Source organism: Schistocerca americana, chromosome 6 (genome assembly GCF_021461395.2).
Source record: "Schistocerca americana isolate TAMUIC-IGC-003095 chromosome 6, iqSchAmer2.1, whole genome shotgun sequence".
In the NCBI taxonomy this organism is placed as follows: domain Eukaryota; kingdom Metazoa; phylum Arthropoda; class Insecta; order Orthoptera; family Acrididae; genus Schistocerca; species Schistocerca americana.
This window is the reverse complement of record NC_060124.1, coordinates 485921373-485947305: the sequence shown is the minus strand read 5'-3', so window position 1 is coordinate 485947305 and position 25933 is coordinate 485921373. Positions and strand designations below refer to the sequence as shown.

At 43.6% G+C, this 25933-nt stretch overlaps 1 protein-coding gene across 1 annotated transcript in view; it reads right to left on the bottom strand.

Annotated features, from left to right (window-relative positions):
• The window catches only part of LOC124620235 (facilitated trehalose transporter Tret1-like), a 42525-nt gene that overhangs the window by 5161 nt on the left and 11431 nt on the right, over positions 1 to 25933 (bottom strand). The window contains exons 2-3 of the mRNA XM_047146902.1: positions 19506 to 19785; positions 5518 to 5805 (exon numbers count right to left, since the gene is read on the bottom strand). Coding sequence (XP_047002858.1) covers positions 5518 to 5805; positions 19506 to 19785 — 568 coding nt within the window. The remainder of the gene's footprint in view (positions 1 to 5517; positions 5806 to 19505; positions 19786 to 25933) is intronic.

The following is a 25933-nucleotide window of genomic DNA, read 5'->3' as shown; positions in this document are numbered from 1 at the left end:
AGCCCAGGAGAGGCGCTGCTGGCGATGTCGTGCTGTTATCAACGGCACTCGCGTCGGTCGTCTGCTGCTATATAGCCCATTAGTGCCAAATTTCTGCGAAGTGTCCTGACAGATATGTTCGTCGTATGTTTCACAGTGATTTCTGCGGTTATTATACACATTGTTGCTTGTTTGTTAGCACTGACAACTCTACGCAAACTCCGCTGCTCTACGCCATTAAGTGAAAGACATCGGCCACTGTGTTTTTCGTGGTGAAAGGTAATGCCGGAAATCTTGTATTCTCGATACACTTTTGACACTGTGAATCTCGAAATGTTGAATTCCCATGCGTCTAGCTCCAAGTACCATCCCGTGTTCAGAGTCTGTTAATTCCCGTCGTACAGCTATAATCACTTCGGAAATCTTTTCACATGAATCACCTGAGTACAAATAATAACTCCGCCAATGTATTGCCCTTGTTATACCATGGGTACGAGATACTACTGCCATCTGTAAATGTGCACAGAGCCATCCCTTGACTTTTGTCACCTCCGAGTATATTCATTCAGTATTTGAGAAAGAGAGCACTCAAGACTTCCAACAAACTTTACACATATTTTCGAAACTATTTGAAATATTTCTTGCCGCACCCTCCAAAAAGCCGGCCGATATGGCCAAGCGGTTCTAGGCGCTTCAGTCTGGAACCGCGCGACCGCTACGGTCGCAGGTTCGAATCCTGCCTCGGGCATGGATGTGTGTGATGTCCTTACGTTACTTAGGTTTAAGTAGTTCTAAGTTCTAGGGGACTGATGACCTCAGATGTTGAGTCCCATAGCGCTCAGAGCCATTTGAACCCTCCAAAAACTTATGAAACGAAAAGAGTTCAGAATGGTTCAAATGACTCTGAGCACTATGGGACTTAACATCTGAGGTCATCAGTCCCCTAGAACTTGGAACTACTTAAACCTAACTAACCTAAGGACATCACACACATCCATGCCCGAGGCAGGATTCGAACCTGCGAGCGTAGCGGTCGAAAACGAAAAGAATCTATCGCTTACTAGATTTTCGCTGTTGATGCAGTAAAACTTTGGCATTAGGCGTGAGGTTTTTAATTCATTACGTGTCTGCTACCAACTCTATCCGAATCTCATTTTGTAGGCAGTATTCACATGTATCACCGGATGCAGCGGCAAAATTATATCACTGTACGACTCAGAGTTCAGGAGTGTGGTATCTTAAACACTGAGATGCGTGAAAAACGGAGCACGATTCTTTAAGGAATCGTAGGGAGAAGGTCACTGGTAGATGACGAAAAGAAGCCCGTCGAAGACGCTTAACGGGAGAAGAGAAAGAGACAAGCTAGTGAGACATTTGCTATTGCATCTAGGAACAGTTAAGCTGTAGAAGTAAAAATCAGTCGGGAGAAATCGGTGGCTTAATTTGGCAAACTGGCGCGCCCAAGGCAAACTTGAACTTCGTCTGCCCTTCCCCATTCCACCCACGGTCCCTGCCGACATCTCTCAACGTTTTTGTTTCATCGTATTCGCTGCGCTGCTTAGCCTGGTTCTTCCCTTATTGGGATCAACAACACTTCACGTTGAATTAACAAGTACACATTTCAATAACTGTTTTTCCTGTGATATAATTCAAAATGTGTAACATGCAATTCAAATTCGTATTTCTTGCAACAGTAACGCGATTCCTTTTGCATTCTTTAATTTTCCTTTACTACAAATCGTAATAAACAATAAATACAAAATAGATCGTCATAAATAAAAGTGAAATGCATTTCTACACGAACTAGCGTTAGTCAAAACTAGAAGAAAAGTTGCTATAATTGTGTGTCCGGAAACCAGTACGTGTTGTGACGTGGGCCTTCGAAGATGGCGTTCACGGCCTGCATTTAAGTATGAGGCAGGATTCCCGAGAATTGGGATAGTAAATTACCGCATCATGCACGAGGGGGTAGATGACAATCCTCGAGCAGTTATGAAGATGAAGAATCAAGATGGCTTCTTTAATGAACGCACAGTAATTATTGGTGCGAGACTCAAAGGGCAAACACTTCACCAAACGGATTAACAGGTGCTGTGTAACAACGATTTCTGCCCGATGAATTACCAGCGTTTTTGGAGAATGTTACCCTTGCAGAAAGACAATGACGGTGCTTTATGCACGACTGCGCAGCACCCCATTTCGTACGGATCGTGCAACAGTACGCCACCACGACGCCGCGTAGCGATCCGGTAGCACGGCCACCCCTTTCACCGCATGTACATCAGTTTCATTTATAGTTATGAGGAAGTATTAAGGCACTGTGGACGCCCAGCCCATCGGCAATCTGCATACGTCAAATGGGCGTGTGATGAAAGCTCGTGACGCAATTCGGATGGAGCCAGATGTATTTGAAGAAGTGCGTGATTCATTGCCAAGAAGGGTTGAAGGATGTGCCAGAATGTATAGTAACCACACGCAATACTGCGTATACAGGGTGTTTCACAGTTCATTTTACACACTTCTAGAGATTGTAGAGGGGACTAAGCAGATCAAGTTTTACATAGCAAGCCATGTCAAGAAACGTCATCCAAGGACGCTACAGAACGTCAAAGCTATAAAACGTTGGAGCCTGTAGATGTACATATACAGGGTGTTACAAAAAGGTACGGCCAAACTTTCAGGAAACATTCCTCACACACAAATGAAGAAAATATGTTATGTGGACATGTGTCCGGAAACGCTTAATTTCCATGTTAGAGCTCATTTTATTACTTCTCTTAAAAACACATTAATCATGGAATGGAAACACACAGCAACAGAACGTACCAGAGTGACTTCAAACACTTTGTTACAGGAAATGTTCAAAATGCCCTCCGTTAGCGAGGATACATGCATCCACCCTCCGTCGCATGGAATCCCTGATGCGCTGATGCAGCCCTGGAGAATGGTGTATTGTATCACAGCCGTCCACAATACGAGCACGAAGAGTCTCTACATTTGGTTTGGGGTTGCATAGACAAGAGCTTCCAAATGCCCCCATAAATGAAAGTCAAGAGGGTTGAGGTCAGGAGAGCGTGGAGGCCATGGAATTGGTCCGCCTCTACCAATCCATCGGTCACCGAATCTGTTGTTGAGAAGCATTCGAACACTTCGACTGAAATGTGCAGGAGCTCCATCGTGCATGAACCACAGGTTGTGTCGTACTTGTAAAGGCACATGTTCTAGCAGCACAGGTAGAGTATCCCGTATGAAATCATGATAACGTGCTCCATTGAGCGTAGGTGGACGAAACTAAAATGAGCTCTAACATGGAAATTAAGCGTTTCCGGACACATGTCCACGTAACATCTTTTCTTTATTTGTGTGTGAGGAATGTTTCCTGAAAGTTTGGTCGTACCTTTTTGTAACACCCTGTATACGGGGTGATTCTGTGATGATACCACAAACTTTCATTGTTAATGGAGACGGGTAAATGTATCAATTTGAGGTAAGGGTCCATGGTCCGGAAACGAGTGAATCGAAAGTTACAACCGAAAATCATTCTGATACCCCTGACAGTGGAATACATATACCGGTACTGTTGCTACTAAGAATGTAGGGTATGCAACTTTCAGAGGTGGTAGTGTGGGTCAAGACTAGAAAAGATGTCCAGTAATCATGGATTCTAAAATGCACACGTGAGGAGCTAGGAGCATTTGTTCATCTTCGCTAGTATGAAACACATCTCTATTGAACAGTGTACAGTTTGGAACTCATGTTTACTAGGTACTTTTCCTTGTTTTGGTCCGTACTAACGTCTCTGAAAGTTACCTGCCCTGCAATCTCAAAAACAACTGTTGCAGTACGTGTTTTTAATGTACAGTACATGTACAAGTACTCCACGGAATCACCCCGTATATACACACGTTTACAAGCGCCGGGGCCTGTAATTTTCTCTGTAGCATCGTTGAATGACATTTCTGACATGGTTTCCTGTGTCAAACCTCATCTGATAAGTCCCCTCTACAACGTCTAGAAGTGTGTAATATGAATTACCCTGTAGTGTCTGCTTCCACGTAAGAGACGGGAGAGAAAAGACAGACCGGTCCTGTTGTGTATATAGTTCCGCGTAGTCAGCGCGTACACAACTTTCCCAATAGAGCGCACCCCGAAGCACGACAGCGCAGGTGCAGCGCTCGTCCATCTCCGCACTACGACATGGCGCTGTCTTAGAGACGGACCAAATTCTGCTTCCGCCGATCCGCATATTAATATGTAACGCAGCCAATGAGATTGCTGCTAACGTAGAACCTTTTCTCCTCGCGAATCACACTCGCGCAGTGATACCTGAACGCTCGAGATATTATAACGAGTGTAAAGACCTCCGACTAGTCAGTCTGTATTAGTCTACATCAGTCTGCACTAGTCTGCATTTGTCTGCACTAGTCTGCACTAGTCTGCATCAGTCTATAGTCAAGTTTCAGCCTGCGCCTAATAAGGTTATCATGTTCCTGTACATAGCCATGTAGAGAAATGTATAGACACTTTGTCAAGTGTCAGAGATATGTGAGAATAAGATTAACGTACCAAGACCAAAGGAACTTCAGATTGTCAATTGTAAACAGCATCCAGAATCAAGTTACATAATATCTATGATTTTTATTATTTTACTAAATGTGTGTGAAAATTAATCTAGTTCTGTTTAAAATTGGTCATTGTCAATCTTCCACTCTAAGCGGGCAAGTGTCATTTCTATCGTCTGACCTAACGGCAGAAGATAAACACGCCACCATAGGACCACGAGACATATTGCTGACACTCGCCTACTTCGTTAGAGCGACAAGTCAACTAATCTGATGGTGTGTGTACCGAAGGTCTTACAGTAAGCACACCACAGGTCCCTATCTCAACACAAACTGGTCTGTGGACGTAAAATAATAGTAATTTTTTTGTTTTGACCAATTCCTGCGGAAACATTTTTTTTATTTTAATATTTTTATTTTTATTTTAGAAGTCCTATACGCTCTTCACGCTTTTGCTGTGTTGCTCTCTTCGTATAATGAAAGTGGCCCCACATTGCAACCAAAGGAAACACGAAAAGACGGTCTATGTGTCGAGTAGTAACAGGACTTACTGAAGTGTAGCTCCACAGGGTCGAATTTAAATCTCTTCATGAATCCTTTCCATGCATTTCCGTTCCCTCACTATTTTAATGAACTTCAGACCATTCCTTACCTTTTCTTATTTATATTCCCGTTCCTCTTTCTCTCGCTTCTCCTCCTTCATTCCCTTTTTCTCCTACCTTCACCTTATTTTTTACTTATCAGCGTGGAAACGGCACCCAGTGCATACTCTTAGGCTGATATACCGTAGTTGAGCCACTAGAGCTCCAAAAGGCTGGGTTGTGCATAACGCATTGCAGAGGATGTCTGGTGTAGTTGTAATTGTAGAGATGAAAATAACAGCCAAGAGGTACGAGATAAGAAAAGACTGAGAAAACCGTGAATCCAATCGAAACGCTTGACATGGAGGCTGCTGAGCTCTGAGGCAATAACGTACCTGCAAAGCACCTAAGATGATCGTTGCCATCTCGGAGGGTACGGATCCTCCAGCCTCATCGAACATGATGACGGCATAGTTGAGCACAGCGAAGGAACCGCAGAGCTGCAGGTTGGTGCCTAGGTTGATGGCATTGGCGAAGCCCCTGAGCGAGGCCCTGCAGCAGAGTTCCTTGAGGGTGACGCGTCCCGTGCCACCTTCTTGGTCTCCGGCCAGCGATGCCAGAATGCGTGCCATCTCGTGCTCCACCTGTTCCTCTGAGATCCCTCGACGCAGCCACCTCAGCACCTATAATACAGGACGCACGCCCAACTCACTTAATGTCCTAACTGAAGCATAATGATGCCGTGAAAGCCACGGATCAGTGCAGTCAGACTGATGCGGTATATCTAGAATTGCAAAAAGAACTTTACTCGGTACTATATCAATGATCATTAAAAAAGGATACAATCATATTGAGGATTTCTTGAAAGGCATATGCCAGGCAATGTATTGGAGCTCCTCCTGTTTTGCTTCTACGTCCATGTTCTGCAAACGTCACTGAAGTGCGTAGCAGTGGGCACTTCCTGTTGTACCAGTTATTGGGGCTTCTTCCTATTCCATTCATGTGTGTGAAGCATGTCTGTTTAACGCCTTGTAGCATGCAGTAATTACTCTAATCTTGTTTTTGCGATCCCCAGGAGAACAATGTTTAGGGGATTGCACGAAACTCCTAGTCACCACTTATTGTTGGTTCATGAAACACTGTAAGTTGGCTTTTTTGAGATAGTTTGTGTCTTTCTTCATGTGCCTGCCTGTTTCTTCAACATTTTCATGACACTCTCTGAGCGTTAAAGGAAACCTGTGACCATTCGTGCTGGTATTACTAGTGTATATTCAATATCCTTCATTACTCGTATCTGCTACATGTCTCTCACCGTTGAGTAATATTCTAAAATGTATCATACGTGTGTTTTACAAGCAATCTCGTTTGCAGGCTGATTGCATTTCCCTATTATCCTACCAGTGAACCAAGATTTGTCACCGGATTTATCCATACTTAGTGTTGTGCTGGCAGAAGAGCCAACACGGTGTTACGAGTGGAGGCCGAAATGCATGCGTTTTAGCTCGCGCAGGCTGGCGTGAGGAGGGAAGGACTATACTGCCGTGAGGTCTGGAACATGACAAGGAATTAGAATTCAGAAAGCGGACGTAATTAGTTTGATACTTAACTTTAATCCATCAATGATGAACGTCGCTCTTAACGGTACATGATTCACAATATTATCTGTTCAGAATAGTAACTGAACTTGGCGCCTTGCTAGGTCGTAGCAAATGACGTAGCTGAAGGCTATGCTAAACTGTAGTCTCGGCAAATGAGGGCGTATGTAGACAGTGAACCATCGCTAGCAACGTCGGCTGTACAACTGGGGCAAGTGCTAGGGAGTCTCTCTACACTAGACCTGCCGTGTGGCGGCGCTCGGTCTGCAATCACTGTGGCGACACGCGGGTCCGACGTATACTAACGGACCGCGGCCGATTTAAAGGCTACCACCTAGCAAGTGTGGTGTCTGGCGGTGACACCACACTTAGTCTGTGTGATCTTGTGATACCATATTCTTACAGCTACACTCAGATATTTATATGAGTTATACAATTCCAATTCACTGACGTGGTAGTCAAAGGGCACGAAATCTCGAGCTGCACAAATATTGAAGCAGGTCTTTGTAATATTTTCAGGTGATGCAAAGACTAATTACTTTCTTTGAAAGTACAGTAGTTCTTGTCTGAAAGATGAAATCTCTTCAAATGAACTAATCCTGTTAGAAATAGGAGCTAAATACAGTATCAACACACAGGCTACAAACAAGATATTGGAGAATCTGATAACAGGAAGTGAATACATAATCAACACGAATGGAACGAGAATGTTCAGTTTTTGTTTATTGACATGCTTGTCGAGAACTAAGCCTGTTTGGAAGAGTACCTAAGTTCAGCGTCAACACACAAGTTACATACAAGACAGTGAAGTATCTGATAACAGAAAATGAATACATAATAAAAAAAGATAGGGTAACAAGCGAGCTAAAAGCAAAGGAAATAAGGTGTATAATAAGGGAAAAACTAACATTAAACCAGGAAACAAAAGTGAAGAAGAAAAAGTGTACATGAAAATAAGAGATAAATTTGGAAAGAACATGCCCTTATCACAATAGCCGACGTGGGAGCCCTATAGTCGTAACGAAACAGGAATAATACAGTCACAAGTCTGTAAAATTTCTAGGAGACAGTAGCAGAATGAAGTTAACCAGTGGCTCAATACAAAGATAAAGGAAAATACACAGGAACTTTAAAAAAATTTCACACTTATTCACAAAACAGGAAATGAAACGGCTAAAACAAAAGAATCCCAACGCACCAGCTTTACAAGGAATAACAAAATATAAGCAGGACATTCCAATCAGACCAGTTGTGTATTTTAGAAGTGTATCTACGTATTATTCGATCTGGGGCCAGCGCACCTCCCCAAATCCTGTACGAGATGTGACGACAGCCAAGGCCATCTGGGAACGTACAAACACACGATAAACATAAGAATAAGAAACATCCACAATCGCAAGCAAATAGCACACGCTCTGCGACAACAATGAAGTATCGTACAGGACTGGCAGCATGTTGAAAGAATTGACAAAGACTGAAAATAGCCGACAGGGTGGCCAAGTCTTTACAAAAGATAGTGAAGACAACCAACACTAGAACAGACAAACACAACACATTTCGAATCTGTGAACTCACATGTGAAGACTGTAACTCAGTTTTTAGTGGACACAAAGGAAAAAATTTCAGGATTAGGTGCAACTATGACAAAGAGGGTAATTACGACTGACAGTAGCAGTTGCACATTTTTTTATGTGTAGGCGGCAAGCACCAAAAGACATAAAGACCAACCTAAAAATTGTTAAATGCAGCAACAAGCCCACACAGAAACTTACAACAGAAAAAATTACCCTATACCACAAGCCACAATATGAGGACATAATGAATACACAGGGCTCTACAATAGAGCCCCATTCTCAGCGCGCTCTCTCTCTCTCTTTCTCTCTCTCTCTCTCTCTCTCTCTCTCTCTCTCTCTCTCTCTCTCTCACACACACACACACTCTCCATCCTGTAGAGAAATAGAAAATTGGAACCAACAGAGAGTAAACACACTCAATTTAAATAAAAAGGCTCTACCCTACTGCTCACCAACTTACATAGTTCGTTTATAATCAACATACAACCGCAACATTTTCTAAATTTGTTATTTTAACGTAACAAACGGTAATAAAATAACAAAAAAGTAGTTATTGACAGTTAAATATAATGACAGTGCTATATTCTAATATTAGCAACGCAGGAAAAAAGTAGTAGTTTCGCTTGAGGCCTAACATTTTAATAAATGTGCGTCATATAATAGTGAAAAATCCTAATCAATTGCAGATGACAACGTGGAACAAAATATCAGCTATACTATGTCAGGTAGCCACATAAAAAATTATGTGAAATTAAGATATTTTTTCTGTAAATAATTTAATAAATCTGAGTACCGTAACTCAAAACTATATTTATTATAATGGAAAATTTCTTTACATGTTATTTGACAGAAAATACGTGAACACGCTGAAACTGGACAGAAACATCTTTGGGAGTTAAACAGAACAATCTGTGTTTGCTCAAGTGATTACTGTATTTCCATAATTATTAGATTAGGCCAGCTACAGGAAATACAGCGCACAGAAGCATTTAAGCAGTCATTCTTCCCATGTTCCACTCGTGGTTGGAAAGGGAACAAACTCTAACACCTGGTAGAATACTAAGAACCGTTGTACTGCTCTTCACAGTTGTTAGCAGAGTATGTACGTAGCTGTGGATGTGAATAAAAGATTGGGCGATTACGTAGCAGAGCAGCGTTTTTCTTGGAGAAAGTAATTCATATTTACTCATATATTACTAATCAGTTATTTCAAACGCACGTGTGAAATACACTGACGGAAAAAAATCGTGACACCAAGTCGGAGTTGTCCGACATACAGGAAAGTTGTTAGAGGTGTTGCCACATCTGAAAGATGAAAGCTATTCAAATTCCGCAGCAGTCGCATGAGCCGTGCTAGTAGCGTCGCTATGAAGATGCATCGCAGGTTCGCTTTAAATACACACTGTAACAATCATAAGCGTTAGTTACCTTTGGGACGGGAGGTGGTACGTTGACCTTAGTGAAGTTTATCGTCAAGGCGACAAAGACCCCTTTGTTAACACAGCATTGAGTCTGAACGAGGTAGTGAAATAGGGATGCATTATTCCTTCTGCGATATTGCAGAAGGACTTAGCACGAATTTACCACAGTGTACATGATTGCTGGTAGCGGAGATCACGAGAATGTACGGTTGCAAGGAGACCGGGCTCCGGAATACCACGTGGCACTACCGAGAGGGAAGACTATCGTGTTCGGCGCATTGCACTGCACCTAAAGCAGCAATTTAAGCCGCACTTGGCACCACAGTGACATAACGAACTGTTACAAGTCGGTTGCTTCGAGGACGACTTCGAGCCAGACGCTCTGTAGCGTGCATTCCATTACCCCAAACCACCGCCATTTACGACTTCAGTGGTGTTAAACGAGAGCCCATTTGGTCGGGAGGCGGCTAGAAGAGGGCCTGCAGCCAATGTGTTTGCATTCTAGACGCACTGGATCTACACCTGGGGTTATGGCCTAGGGTGCGATATCGTACGACAGCAGAAGCTCTCTCGTGTTTATCCTACGCACCCTGACTGCAGATCTGCATGTCAGTCTGGTGATTCGACTTGTGCTGCCATTCATGAACAGCATTCCAGGGGGTGTTTTACTACAATATAATACTCTCCCACATACCGTTACTGGGACACAACATGCTCTATAGAGTGTCGAGTTGTTGTCTTGACCTGCACCATCACCATATCTGTCTCCAATCGAGCACATATGGGACATCATCGGACAACAGTTCAAGCGTCGTCCACAAACAGTGTTAACCGAACATGTATTGACCAATCCAACAGACATGGAACTCCGTCTCACAAATTGGCATTCGGCACCTGTCAAAACATTTCGGACACGCTTGCATTCAACATTCTGGCTGTTACACGGCTTATTAAGGTACCAGTATTCCATATTTGCAATGGCTTATCTCCCGCTAACATTAACCTGTGATCTCCCAGTGTTAATCACTTAAATAAAAAATGGTTCAAATGGATCTAAGCACTATGGGACTTAATGCTGTGACTTGGCAAGACAGCCAAGCCACTAGGAGGTAGCCGAAAGGCACGCGTTTAAGCTCACGCAGGCTGGCGTGAGGTCTGGAACAGGTAAAGTAATTATACTAGCAAAAAAGGTACGTAGCTTCTGGAATACTTAACTTTAATCCATAATTGGTGAACATCGGTCTGACGGTACATGCATCACAAGAGAAATAGCAAATGATAATGGCGCCTTGCTAGGTCGTAGCAAATGACGTAGCTGAAGGCTATGCTAACTATCGTCTCGGCAAATGAGAGCGTAATTTGTCAGTGAACCATCGCTAGCAAAGTCGGCTGTACAACTGGGGCGAGTGCTAGGAAGTCTCTCTAGACCTGCCGTGTGGCGGCGCTCGGTCTGCAATCACTGAGAGTGGCGACACGCGGGTCCGACGTATGCTACCGGACCGCGGCCGATTTAAAGGCTACCACCTAGCAAGTGTGGTGTCTGGCGGTGACACCACACTTAACATCTAAGGTCATCAGTCCCCTAGACTTAGAACTACTTAAACCTAACGACATCACACACATCCACGCCCGAGGCAAGATTCGAACCTGCGATCGCAGCAACAGCGCGGTTCCGGACTGAAGGGCCTAGAACCGTGAGACCACAGCGGCCGGCTATGTAGCTAACGGCCTCTCCTACTTACATGTATTACCTTGACAAACCTATTCCCCAAGTTTCACTATTCTGCTTTGATTATTTTTTGGTGTTGCGACTTTTTTCCCGTCAGTGTATAACAACCTATGAAGAGTAATTAGACACGTTAACTGCATGAATGAGACTACAGGTATATCGGGAAGAATACTTAGTCACATTGATCGCGTCTCGTCGGGACCATGGCTAAACAAATGACAACATCTTTATTTCGAAATGAACTTGGACACAATATTTACAACCTCAATACGTTTTAAGACATTCAAATAAAAATGAAAATGTGTGTCAAACAATTTAACTTATACCAAAAAATAAACTCCCTGTCATAATATGGATGGAGGAAAATGGGGTTGAAATCAGTGAAGATCCTCAGAAATGAAATAATATTAGCGAAATTAAAAAAAAACCAGCGTAATGTGTGAAGTCACAACCATTAAAAATTTTTGTTCTACCAAGATTGCCGGCCGAAGTGGCCGCGCGGTTCTGGCGCTGCCGTCTGCAACCGCGAGACCGCTACGGTCGCAGGTTCGAATCCTGCCTCGGGCATGGATATGTGTGATGTCCTTAGATTAGTTAGGTTTAACTAGTTCTAAGTTCTAGGGGACTAATGACCTCAGCAGTTGAGTCCCATAGTGCTCAGAGAGATTTGAACCATTTTCTACCAACATTACGACCCTGATTTCGTGCTTTTCGCAGGCATGCACCTTAACCGTCGGACTATCTGAGTACCGGGTGATCAAAAAGTCAGTATAAATTTGAAAAAGTAATAAAGCACGGAATAATGTAGATAGAGAGGAAAAAATTGACACACGTGCTTGGAATGACGTGGGGTTTTAATAGAACAAAAAAAAAAAAATATTGCTGGTTTTGTAACGGCTACCGTGACGGGTGAGAGGTACGCCGATATGCTACAGAATCACATCATTCCCATGCTGGCTGATAAACACCTGCTGGAGCGTACGATGATTATGCAGGATGGTGCTGCACTCCATATTGCTAGACGCGTGAAAGTTCTCTTGCACGCGTCGTTTGGTGATGATCGTGTGCTCAGCCGCCACTTCCATCATGCTTGGCCTCCGAGGTCCCCAGACCTCAGTCAGTGCAATTATTGGCTCTGGGGTTACCTGAAGTCGCAAGTGTATCGTGATCGACCGACATCTCTAGGGATGTTGAAAGACAACATCCGACGCCAATGCCTCACCATAACTCCGGACATGCTTTACAGTGCTGTTCACAACATTATTTCTCGACTACAGGTATTGTTGAGGAATGATGGTGGACATATTGATCATTTCCTGTAAAGCACATCATCTTTGCTTTTTATTACTTTGTTATGCTAATTATTGCTATTCTGATCACGACATTTTTCGAACTTTTGTATTTTTTTGGTTCTAATAAAACCCCATGTCATTCCAAGCATGTGTGTCAATTTGTACCTCTCTATCTACATTATTCCGCGATTTATTCAGTTTTCAAATTTATACTGACTTTTTGATCACCCGGTATATTTACAGTCGTGAATCGATCTTAGATTGCCACCAACTTTTTTTACGTGAGATTTTCGAACAATACAGATAGGGATTGTCCAGTGGGGGATGTGGTTGTAGAATACCATTTTGAAACGGATTTCGAGGAGGATCGTGCCGTAAGCATTAAATTCGTAGGAATTAATTTAATGAAGCCAGCGGGATGAAATGAATAACAAGTAATATCAGCGAAAACATGCTCAGAAACTCTCTCTCTCTCTCCAACATTTAATGCGGGTGAGCGTCGGGTAGTATAGGAAACGTAAATATTTTCTAAATTATATTTTCTTTAGCTTGCATTGGGACATTTTTCACACTAAACCATTCTGTGACTCGTTGCTAAATTGGATTTTGAAACTCGACGTCATAACTTTAAATTTTCGCTGGTTTTTAAAAATATTCTTCCACTTTTTTCATGTTGGTCTTTTAAATTTTTGCACAGTTGTATCGGACATGAAATTGTTATGCGTAGAGAAGTCATATTTGTTAGGAAAAATTGTAATTTGATCATAAATGGTCATAATATTGAGCCTGTCCATCAGTTCACCTAGACTGTGGAATAATGACATTGATGAAATCTGCTGCTCGCTGCAAACTCGTGGATTCAGTTGTCCTTAGCCTTAGGTCTTCATGTCTTTACGTAGAATCACAGTAAAAATCTTTAGCTGCTTTCACTTTTTTCTTACTGAAACTTTGCTTTATTTTCAGGTGCTCTGAATATTTGTACTCTAGGTTTAAAAACTCGTCCTTACTGAACGGCGTATGCCGCTAACCAAATATTAACATGATCGCAGAATACTGTTTCCTGTTCGTCGATGAATGTCCTCTCGAAAAAAAAAAAATAAAAAAAATAAACTTTTATGAAACATGTTTCGTGCCCACTGTATTATAAGTTAATTCACTGTAGAAAAGAGACTTTTCTAATACGAATTTTAAAGGAAATAACTCTCCTCGTACTTTCAAAGTGATACTTCAGCATGCTTAACTGCACAATAGCAACTGATTCCTGGCGGAATCGTTGACAAAGCAATTCTCAATTCTTCATCGATGTATCTGAGTCCCCCCCCCCCTCTCTCTCTCTCTCTCTCTCTCTCTCTCTCTCTCTCTCTCTCTCTCTCTCATTTTGACATTTCAGTTTGGGTCAACGCCGAGAAGCCCATTTCACACAAATATGTTACTGAATGAAAATGGTATACGGTCGCAGGTTCGAATCCTGCCTCGGGCATGGATGTGTGTGATGTCCTTAGGTTAGTTAGGTTTTAGTAGTTCTAAATTGTAGGGGACTGATGACCACAGATGTTAAGTCCCATAGTGCTCAGAGCCATTTGAAAATGGTAACAGCACATTAATTGCCAATTGGGAGGTAGCCCGTATTCACTGCTTATTGACATCAAAAATGCATCCAGAGGCACGTAGAAAAATTTTTATTTCAGTATTTTGCCTGCTTTCAAATCTGCTCGTTCCTATTTTAAGCCTAAACTTTAATTTACGAAAAATGTTTCGAATCCACGAGTGGATCGCGAACCTTGTCAAAATTTTCAGAACTCTCTCCAAAATATTTTTTGAAATTCTGCTCCAAGAAAAGAACGTGCTCTTTAATTAAGCCCATCAACATCTTGTTACGGTCAGTATGGGGTCATACATTTAGGAACATATCACGTGACCCATTTTCAATTGCCTGTATCCACAAATTTAACTTTTTAATAAATCCTTGAATATTAACCATACTAGTTAGAATATTTTCGTTTTCGTTTTCATTTGCATTTTTCTCCTTAATTTAGTTAAGTGCACTAAAATACCCGAAAGACACGTCATCTTAGATACTCATCCATTGTCAGCAAATAAATCCATATACTTATGACCCTCAACAGCCAAAAATGCAAGTGCCTCCTCGCCTCTAAGCTCAAATGATTGCATTAACATTTTACCTCGAGTTAACAATCGTACTTCTGTACACAGAAATGTAGTGTGCTGTGATCCAAATTCTTCACACGACAAGTTAAAATGGCGCATATGTAGGCACCGCAGTTCGATGAAGCTGATGTCTTTTACTACTTCGTCCTCCACAATTTTCAGTGGATATTGCAAGGCGGACTAACAGAGGCTTCGCTGTGAATGAGACAATGGTCGGTTTATAAGTTAGGATTTACTCCGCGTACTTTACTCACGAATCATTTCAACTGGCGTGTCATAGAAGTAGCTCCATTGGTGTAAACACTAGCACGTTAGTTCATCCGGACCAAATATTCGTTAGCTATACGAAATATCTCTTCACTGGTTGCTCGTTTGGATATTTCTTTGGAAAAAAAAATTATTTGCAATTACATCCCCATTAACATACCTCAAATAGGAAAGAAGTTCAGCGTGACCGCCAGTGTTGATGGACTTGAAATCAGAAATGAGAACTTACGACTGGTGTTTATTCTCTCCTTCAAAATGTCTTTGATGTCACTGGACATGTCGCTAACACGGCTGCTGATTGTGTAAGCAGAGAGAGGAATTTTTGAAATTTTAGTTACAGCTTCTGAACCAACGATTATTTTTACCATTTCTTTACGCACGGGCATTGAGAACCTTTCTGGTATTGTGTGTTTTATTTTTATCTTTACGATAAGTTAGGCTGCCTTACAGCCACCTTCCTGTACTTTGTACGAAACACGTCCCGATGTAATCGTGAGCTTCACTTATTTCTTATTTTGTTCCGACACAACAACCGTCTAAAGTAATTCACGTCTTCACTATAGAGAGGAATGTTTTGTTGACAGATGTAGTTTCAATTTTGTGGGCATTGCTGCATTTTTTTACCACACACAACTCACTCGGGGATCTGGGCATGCTGTGTCACTACACAAAACAGTAAGATAAATAATTAAGATGATAATTATCATGTAGCCCTTTACCTACGTTCGGTTTCTTTTTTTTCGGGCCGGAGGGTTCCACTACTTGCACTCAAGGTCAGACCATTCCGTACAATGAACTAATCCATGCCGGAAAAAAATAGTTTACTAACACTGTGACAGAAAATACTGATGTAGCAATCACAATATTCGCACTATTGCAGAGCACAGTTGTGATAAAACTGAACTGAAATACTCAAACAATGGAAAATCTAGGATGTAATAATAACAGTATTGTTGAATTGACACACTACGTTGTTGTCTGACAGTCTATGGGTCCTTTGGCGGCGAAAGAGCAATAAAGTTTCAGAAACGGCTACCAACTGGGAAAAAATGTGAAAAAATGGAATAAAAATAATAAAAGGGGGTCTTTTTTGTCAATCCCCAGAATTTTAGGGAAAAGAACGTACAGCCAGCCGCACATAAAGATGCGCGTGCAGTGGTGCGGGCGAGAGTACAATTGCTCAAGGAAAGCAAAGTAAAACAACTATATCGAGTAAATACATAAAATTTATTTTCAGTAAGAATATCACTTTTATCAGCATGCGTTAAATAATTAAAGAATGAACAAGCACCTTAAAATCGAAGGAAATGAATTACATTTCATTTATTTGAAAGAGTAATAATTCGTGGTATGTCTAAAATCGAACTCCCTTAATTTCTAGAATACATGAAGTGTCTGAGATACTGCAGCAACTCCGTGTAGGTAAAAGGACAGGAGATTTGCAAGATGTGGTGCTCACCATTTGTTTCTACATCTAACCGTGGTTAAAGAAGGAATGCTGGCTTAACAACATCTACCAACCAAGGCAGCAGAAATTACAACTATGCTGACTCATAACATGCCAATACATAAACATAAGGTAGCGGGAAGCAGCAATTCCTCAGATGTTCTAGCCACAGTATCACAATAAAGGATCACCAACAAGAACATGGCGACCAGACATCTGTCATTCAAAACACGCCACTAAGACCAGACTAGCATAAAGCTGCACGTGTGATTCAATGCCTTCAATGAGCTGCAAAGCTGCCCCCTTGTGGGACGCCAGAGAACACTTCACTAAGAAACGAAGACCAGAAAAATTCGGTGATTTAGTTGCACTGTATCTAATTGGGTGATATTTTCATCTAGCAACAGAAAGGCATTTTCAGAACTTAAAATTAAAGGAATAACTATATTTAACGACCATTCATTTGGTAAAGTCGTAAACTGGAAATTCTGTGTGGAAATTTTGCCAGAATGCGGGGAACCGTTGTGCACCCAAGAGATTGTGGAATGTTTAACAGCAATCCTATACAGAAAATCAAAAGCAACATTAATATTCTCTAAGGCTCTCAGCTAGAAGAATTGCAAAAATAGGAAGAACTAATTGTTAAGAGGATGAAAGCGATAGTTTACTTGAAAATAATTAGAATTCGAGAACATACCTTCTCTGCTTCTGTCAGATTTCTGGGTGGAGAAAGAATTAGACGATTTCGATGTAGATTTAAATTACAAGTTAAAAATTAAGGTGGATATTATTAAAAGTACACGAAAAAAAAGTAAAGAAATAAGGGAGAGGAAGGAGTGAGGCTTAGGAATGGGGAATCGAGTGGGGGAAGGCAGAAGAGGATGGGGAAGGGGGAGTGTTGGCTAGGTGACTATAGATAACAGTAACGCTGAAAGTATAAGTCATGAGGTCAAATGTGATCAGAATGCCTTTTGTCCTCCTACTGACGACGTTTTAATCAAATTCACATATGCTGAAATTTCCCATATTACATGAACTTAAAAAAATTGCCGCATTGTTTACTCTCTACAATATTTTCTGGGCTTTTCTTACTAACTGTATGCCAGCCGGAGTGGCCGAGTGGGTCTAGGGCTACAGTCTGGAACCGCACGACCGCTACGGTCGCAGGTTTGAATCCTGCTTGGGGTATGGATGTGTGTGATGTCCTTAGGTTAGTTAGGTTTAAGTAGTTCTAGTTCTAGGGGACTGATGACCTCAGAAGTTAAGTCCCATAGTGCTCAGAGCCATTTGAACCATTTTGCTAACTTTGTAATGTGATTATTTCCTTAACACATCAGCATTCTATTCTATCCTTTTCCATAGTGAAAACTAAGGGTTTCTGTGAGAGGTCCAGCATAATTTGGAAGCGATGTTCTCTGAGAACACTCTTATTAACTTTTACTGTTTCTGAAAAACTTCTTGTTTTTGACTCAATGAATGACTTACGCAAGGGATTTCCGCTGAATATCAACTGCCTTTTATGCCTACAAGACCACCTCTTTTTGCCCATAAGTCACCTTTCGCGCACATTTTAATTCACTACCGATTTCTTGCTAAGATAAATACTGTAAAGTTGTCACCATCTGTTGAAGGTGAATACAGAGTTCATCAATCCTCTGTCTTCATTCGATTCTTTCCAGAGATAAACTTCACAAGTATCACTGCAATACTGTGTGTCTGATACGAAATTGACGCCCACGGTATCCAACAGAAGTTTTTCTTTACACACCATCACAGCGAGTGTGGAGTTCGTTTTGTGAAAGTAAACCCTCATAGATTGTACTTAAAGAAGACATAACTGTCTATGCTGCTCTTTTTGAGTATTCAATCCTGTTGCCAATACCCACAAGAAATTAAACTATATATGAAGATAGTAACTGTTTTCGAAAGAACAGATACCATTGATGACCGTGCAGCTTCTCTAGAATAAATGATAATTAATTGAAAACCTCAGCTGCCGACATGTGTTGTTGATGTGGACAGCTGAAAGTGTGTGCCCCGACCGGGACTCGAACCCGGGATCTCCTGCATACATGGCAGACGCTCTGTCCATCTGGGCCACCGAGGACACAGATGAATAGCGCCACTACAGGGACTTATCCCTTGCACGCTTCCCGTGAGACCCACATTCCCAACTGTCCACAATCTACATACGTAATGTTCCTAATAAATACTTTGCCCTTCCACTCATCACTAGCGCCCACCAAGGTGACGATTCCCGTAATAGTTCGGGCAACCTGTGCCCATTCGCACAGACGAAGGTCAGGTGGATAAAGCGTCTGCCATGTAAGCAGGAGATCCCGGGTTCGAGTCCCGGTCGGGACAGACATTTTCAACGGTCCCCATTGAAGTATGTCAACAACACCTGTCGGCAGCTGAGGGTTTCAATTAATTATCATTTAAATTTTGTCTGAACAGGCCTCGGAATACCCACTGGTACCGGCCAACCACCGTGTCTTCTTCAGCGATAGGCATCTTTGGATGCGGATATGGAGGAGTAAATGGTCGGCACATTGGTCTCCCGGGCATCGTCAGTTTTGGTGACCGGGGCCACTACTCAATCAAGCAGCTGCTCAACTGGCCAGGTGCTGAATGGACCCCACTTGCGACTAGAGCTCGACGGATCCGGACGCTCACAAACACGAGTGCCACTCCAGTCTGACAGCGCTGAACTTTGGTGATCTGAAGGGAAACAGTGTTACAACTGCTGTAAGACTGCTGCCGCTTGTATCCATACATGCCATTAAATTGTGTGAGGTGGGAGAAACAATAATACAATTTGTACGAAAAATGTAGTTATTAGATTGTTGCCGTAAAAACTGAAAAAACAGCCCTTGCAGCAGCTATTACCTTTCTCGCCTGGTCATACCGATGAACGGTTGCCAGCCTGTACGGTGTCTCAGGCATGAAGGCGAAACAGATGATGAAGATGGCTGCAGGGGCGATGTTCACGTACAGCACGGTATAGTAAGGCAGGACGGCGCCGGTGACGTAAGCGAACAGCAGGCCGCTGTTGCACAGCAGGGGCAGCAGGCAGCCCAACCTGCCCCGCACCTCGTCGCTGGTCGTCTCGCTGACGTACAGCGTCGTCAGCATCAGCGACCCGGCGCTCTGCGCACCGGCCAGCACCCTGCAGGCAGAGGTGCAAGATACTGACGACACAGACACACAACCGTACGGATTTAAAACTAAAACTCCGGTGACAGATGTAATGGGATAGCGATACGGGCATATGCAGACTGGGGTTGTGTTGCGTACACGAAGTATAGAAAAGGCACTGCGTTACCGGAGTCATTTGTACTCAGGTGATTCATATAAAAGCCGGCCGAAATGGCCGTGCGGTTAAAGGCGCTGCAGTCTGGAACCGCAAGACCACTACGGTCGCAGGTTCGAATCCTGCCTCGGGCATGGATGTTTGTGATGTCCTTAGGTTGGTTAGGTTTAAGTAGTTCTAAGTTCTAGGGGACTGATTACCTAAGATATTTAGTCCCACAGTGCTCAGAGCCATTTCAATTTTGAACGTGGAACGGTAGCTGGAGCTAGACGCATGGGATTTTCCATTTTGGAAATCTGTAGGGAATTCAGTATTCCACAGTGTGAAGAGAGCGCCAAGAAAACAAATTTCAGGTATTGCCTATCACCACAAACAACATAGCCACAGGCAACACAGTGACCGACGGCCTTAACTACTGAGAGCAGCGACGTCTGCGTAGAGTTGTCATTGTTAACAGACAAGCAGCGCTGCATGAAAGAACCACAGAAATCAGTGTGGGACCTACGACGATCTTAGGAGCTAGGACAGTGCGGCGAAATTTGGCGTCAATGGGCTATGTCAGCAGACGAACGCCGCTAGCGTCTTTGCTAACAGTACGACATCGCCCACAGCATCTCTCCTTGGTCCATGACCATATCGGTTGGACCCTAGGCGACTGGAGAACCGCGGCCTCATCAGATGAGTCCCGATATCAGTTGGTAACAGCTGTTGGTAGGGTTCGAGTGTGGCACAGTCCCAACGGGGTTGAGTTTACGTGGAATGGACTGGGTCCTCTGGTCCAACTGAATCCATCATTGACTGGAAATGGTTATGTTTGGCTACTTGGACATCATTTGCAGACCTTCATCGATTTCATGTTCCCAAACAACGATGGAATTTTTATGGATGACAATTGGCTGTATCACCAGGTCACAATTCGCGACTGGTTCGAAGAACATTCTGGACAATACAAGCGAATGTTTTGGCCTCGCTGATCCCCCGACATGAATTCCATTGAACCGTTAATTGGAAGGCCAGATCGTGTACAAATCCTGTACCGGCAACACTTCCGTAAGGGTGAACGGCTCTTGAGGCAGTGCGACTTAATACATCTGGAGAGGACGTCCAACGATGTGTTGAGTCCACGCTATGTCGAGATGGTGCACTACACTGGCCAAAAGGAGTTCCGACACGACATTACGAGGTATCCCATTACATTTGTCACCTCACTGTAAGCACTCCTTCGGAACTGTGGCATGGAATTTCAGGAGCTGTGGATGTGAGCTCAGTGACCACAATACTGGTGACGTCCTTAAAAGGAAACATTGGTTGTTTTGGAGCTCTGTAAGAAACGTAAACCTAGTACCAGGCGGTCAAATGATCGTCTGCTGCTGAATTAAGTCATCGCAGTTATGTGGTTTACACATGGCAGTCGGTTTAATAGAATTGGTGCAGTAAGGTGGGTCGACGTGGAGAAGAAACAGACTGGCAGAAAAGAGCCAGTCTGGCTTGGTGTGCTCATGACCAAACAGTGATTTAAGTTTCCAGAATGAGATTTTCACTCTGCAGCGGAGTGTGCGCTGATATGAAACTTCCTGGCAGATTAAAACTGTGTGCCCGACTGAGACTCGAACTCGGGACCTTTGCCTTTCGCGGGCATGTGTTCTACCATCTGAGCTACCGCAGCACGACTCAAGCCCGGTACTCACAGCTTTACTCCTTTGTCTCAGGAGTGCTAGTTCTGCATGGTTCGCAGAAGAGCTTCTGTAAAGTTTGGAAGATAGGAGACAGGATACTGGCAGAAGTAAAGCTGTGAGTACCGGGCGTGAGTCGTGCTTCGGTAGCTCACATGGTAGAGCACTTGCCCGCCAAAGGCAAAGGTCCCGAGTTCGAGTCTCGGTCGGGCACACAGTTTTAATCTGCCAGGAAGTTTCAGTGATTTAAGTTGCCTGGCTGTTCGGTGGAAACAAGATTACGGACTTTCATCGCGAATTCTTAGGCTGAATATCTATTACGCTCACAAACTAATGCTTTTGCGAGCTATCACTATATTTTGTATTGTATGGCTTATTACACAGACACCAATTGTAACAAGACTACAGAGGAGTCATATACCTTTTGGGTCAAACTGAAACAGGGGTTACTGGGGTCACAAACGATTATATTGAGATAGAAACTCAATGGTCGGAAATGCATATTTATCGTGTTATAGACATACACAGCATAACAACAAAGTAGCTCCTCCTAACCATTGAAAGTAAAGACTGCCAGTCTCTATGCATGTATTGTAAAGGCGCAAGTAGATCCTCGGTGTCTGTTGTAGACTGGAACAAGTAGCGGACGACCAGATTTAGCTCGTAGCTCGTGTGTCATGTAACGTCAACACGTATCGCAGTGCTGCATTAACCTGTGCCACATGCAAAATGGCTCTAAGCACTATAGGACTTAACATCTGAGGTCATTAGACCCATAGACGTAGAACTACTTAAACCTAACTAACCTGAGGACGTCAGACACATTGATGCACGAGGCAGGATTCGAACCTGCGACCGTAACAGCCGCTTGGTTCCGGACTGAAGTGCCTAGAACCGCTTGGCCACAGCGGCCGGCACGCCACGTGCACACCACTATCCCTGATGTCAGTTGTCCAATGCATATGACAGCTTGTGTGTTTTCATGGTGAGCTGCGTTTCTGTGTACAGTGCATGATGCAGAGTCAAAGATGGAAAACTACTCGTCGCGAGAGTTGGCAGACATGCATTTAGTGTATGGTGAGGCAGGATGTGGTGCCAGTAAAGAAGCACAAAAGTGCAAAGAACGCTTTCCCAACGGGTGTCATCTTAACTGGATACCAACTTACGTGAGAAACAGTTCACGCCGCAGAGATTCAAAATGGTTCAAATGGCTCTAAGCACTATGGGACTTAACATCTGAGGTGATTAGACCCATAGACTTAATACTACTTAAACCCAGCTAACCTAAGGACATCTCACACATCCATGCCCGAAGCAGGATTCGAACCTGCGACCGGGGCGCTCGCGCGGTTCCGGACTGAATCGCCTAGAACAGCTCGACCACACTGGCCGGCACGCCGCAGAGCGCCGGCCAAGGTTCCCGCCAAAGAAATGTCGGAACACCAGACTTCGAAGAGGGGGGTTTGAGTCGCCTGGCCACTCAGAAACAAGCACCCGTCAACTTTCCAGCGAAATGCATCTACATCTACATCTACATTTATACTCCGCAAGCCACCCAACGGTGTGTGACGGAGGGCACTTTACGTGCCACTGTCATTACCTCCCTTTCCTGTTCCAGTCGCGTATGGTTCGCGGGAAGAACGACTGTCTGAAAGCCTCCGTGCGCGCTCTAATCTCTCTAATTTTACATTCGTGATCTCCTCGGGAGGTATAAGTAGGGGGAAGCAATATATTCGATACCTCATCCAGAAACGCACCCTCTCGAAACCTAGCGAGCAAGCTACACCGCGATGCAGAGCGGCTCTCTTGCAGAGTCTGCCACTTGAGTTTATTAAACATCTCCGTAACGCTATCACGGTTACCAAATAACTCTGTGACGAAACGCGCCGCTCTTCTTTGGATCTTCTCTATCTCCTCCGTCAGACCGATCTGGTACGGATCCCACACTGATGAGCAATACTCAAGTATAGGTCGAACGAGTGTTTTGTAAGCCACCTCTTTTGTTGATGGACTACATTTTCTAAGCACTCTCCCAATGAATCTCAACCTGGTACCCGCCTTACCAACAATTAATTTTATATGATCATTCCACTTCAATTCGTTCCGCACGCATACTCCCAGATATTTTACAGAAGTAACTGCTACCAGTGTTTGTTCCGCTATCATGTAATCATACAATAAAGGATCCTTCTTTCTATGTATTCGCAATACATTACATTTGTCTATGTTAAGGGTCAGTTGCCACTCCCTGCACCAAGTGCCTATCCGCTGCAGATCTTCCTGCATTTCGCTACAATTTTCTAATGCTGCAACTTCTCTGTATACTACAGCATCATCCGCGAAAAGCCGCATGCAAACTTTGGTGGACGAGGTATTAGTCTCGTATGGTAAAGAACGTTTGCAAGCACTGGGACCAACGGATTTTGAGCCTCACGTTCCCATCTGTCAAGCGATTATCCTCCGCAGTGCCGTAATGCCTAACTTCGTACAGTTTGTATTGTTCAAGAGTGAGGCCTCATTCAACATTGATGGTGTTTTCAACAGCCGCATCAGCCATGCCTGGAGTGAGGATAATCCCCACGCCACCCTCGTCGGTGGCCACCAGCAATGATTTTCTGTCAACGTTTGGGCCGGCCTTCTCAAAGATCACCTAATTTCGCCTTATTGGCTGCTATTTAGGAAGCAATAGGTTGCAGAATGTTCTTTATTAACTTAAGAAGGAAGCGTTTCGACTGGATAGGGTATTATCAGGTTATCTGAAAATATAAGTGGCGACTATATTACAACTGCGGCGTCGGCCGTGTGGGGTAGCCGCGCGGTCAGGGGCGCCTTGTCACGGTCCGCGCTGATACCCCTGTCTGAGGTTCGAATCTTCCCTCCGGCAAGGGTGTGTGCGTTGTCCAAAGCGTAAGTTAGTTTAAGTTAGATTAAGTAGTTTGAAAGCTTAGGGACCGATGACCTAAGCAGTTTGGTCCCATAAGATCTTTCTACAAATTACTCCGGCGCGTCCATACTCTGGACTACTATAAAAGCGAAATAACCTTCAAAACCCGACTGAATAAAATTATGCAGAGAAACGTAATGTACCGGGTGATGAAAAAGTCAGTATAAATTTGAAAACTTAACAAACCACGGAATAATGTAGATAGAGAGGTAAAAATTGACAAATATGCTTGAAATGACATGGGGTTTCATTAGAACAAAAAAAAAAAAAAAACAAAGTTCACAAAATGTCCGACAGATGGCGCTGGATAGCAAAACGTCAGTGACTGCGCATGACAATCGTGTATAAAAGGAGCTGTAAAGAGAGAGATAATCTCCCCCCTCCTTCCTCCCCTCTATCCCGGGCTTCCCCACCCCCTTCCTCCCTCCCCCTCTCTCCACTGCTCATGGCATCTCTGCTCTCCCCTCTCCCCTTCCTCCTCCTCCACCTCCTCTCTTGGCAGGTCCCCAGACTCGTACACGCTCAGTGGACATTCGCGCGCCGGAGATCATCGCCGTCAGTGTTTCGTGTGTGTGCTTTCGTTTGTGTGTAGTGTTGTTCGCTGTCACGCCACCACCGTTCACGTGCCGTCGCCATCATCCATGTTATGTGCACCGTGTCGCCTCGTGTTAGTGATGTTTCTCGTCCAGCGTGAACGGCTCCATGTTTTTTCGATTTTTACTGTCTACATTTTTTGCCCACCGTTTTTACTGTCTACTCTGTGCCACCTTTATGTACTACTTGTTGTCAAACTCAAGGCTGAAGAGCGGCGTATTGTGCTGCTGACAGCCCGCCTTTGTATAAGGTGTTTAAAATCACAATGAAGGAAAAAAAAAGAGAGATAATCAGATGCGCCAGCAGTCGCAGCATGTTGACGTTACCTGAAAAGGCGCTTTTAGTGAAGCTGTATTATCAGAATGGGGAATGTGCTAGTTCAGCGTTACGATCCTATCGTCATAGAAAGGGGATACGAACGGGTAAAGGTCCGTTGACAAATGCAGTTGTGGCGAGAATGATTTCGAAGTTCGAAGCCACGGGTTGTTTCGACGATAGACCCCGTAGTGGCCGACTGAGCACAAGGCGTAATGCTGCTGAGACAGTTCAGGAAGAAATGGGGACTGTAGCGGGTTCGTCTATGCACGGGGAATTCAGCGGTCGTGCAGTAGAACGTCGCACCGGCATTCCATACACTACCGTTTGGTTGGCACTGAAGCGTACCCTCCGATGCTATCCGTACAAAATCCATCGGCATTATGAACTGTTACCTGGCGATTTAGTGAAGCGGAGGGCATATACGGTGTGGACGTTTCAAAACATGGCGAAAGATGACGATTGGTTGAGTAACGTG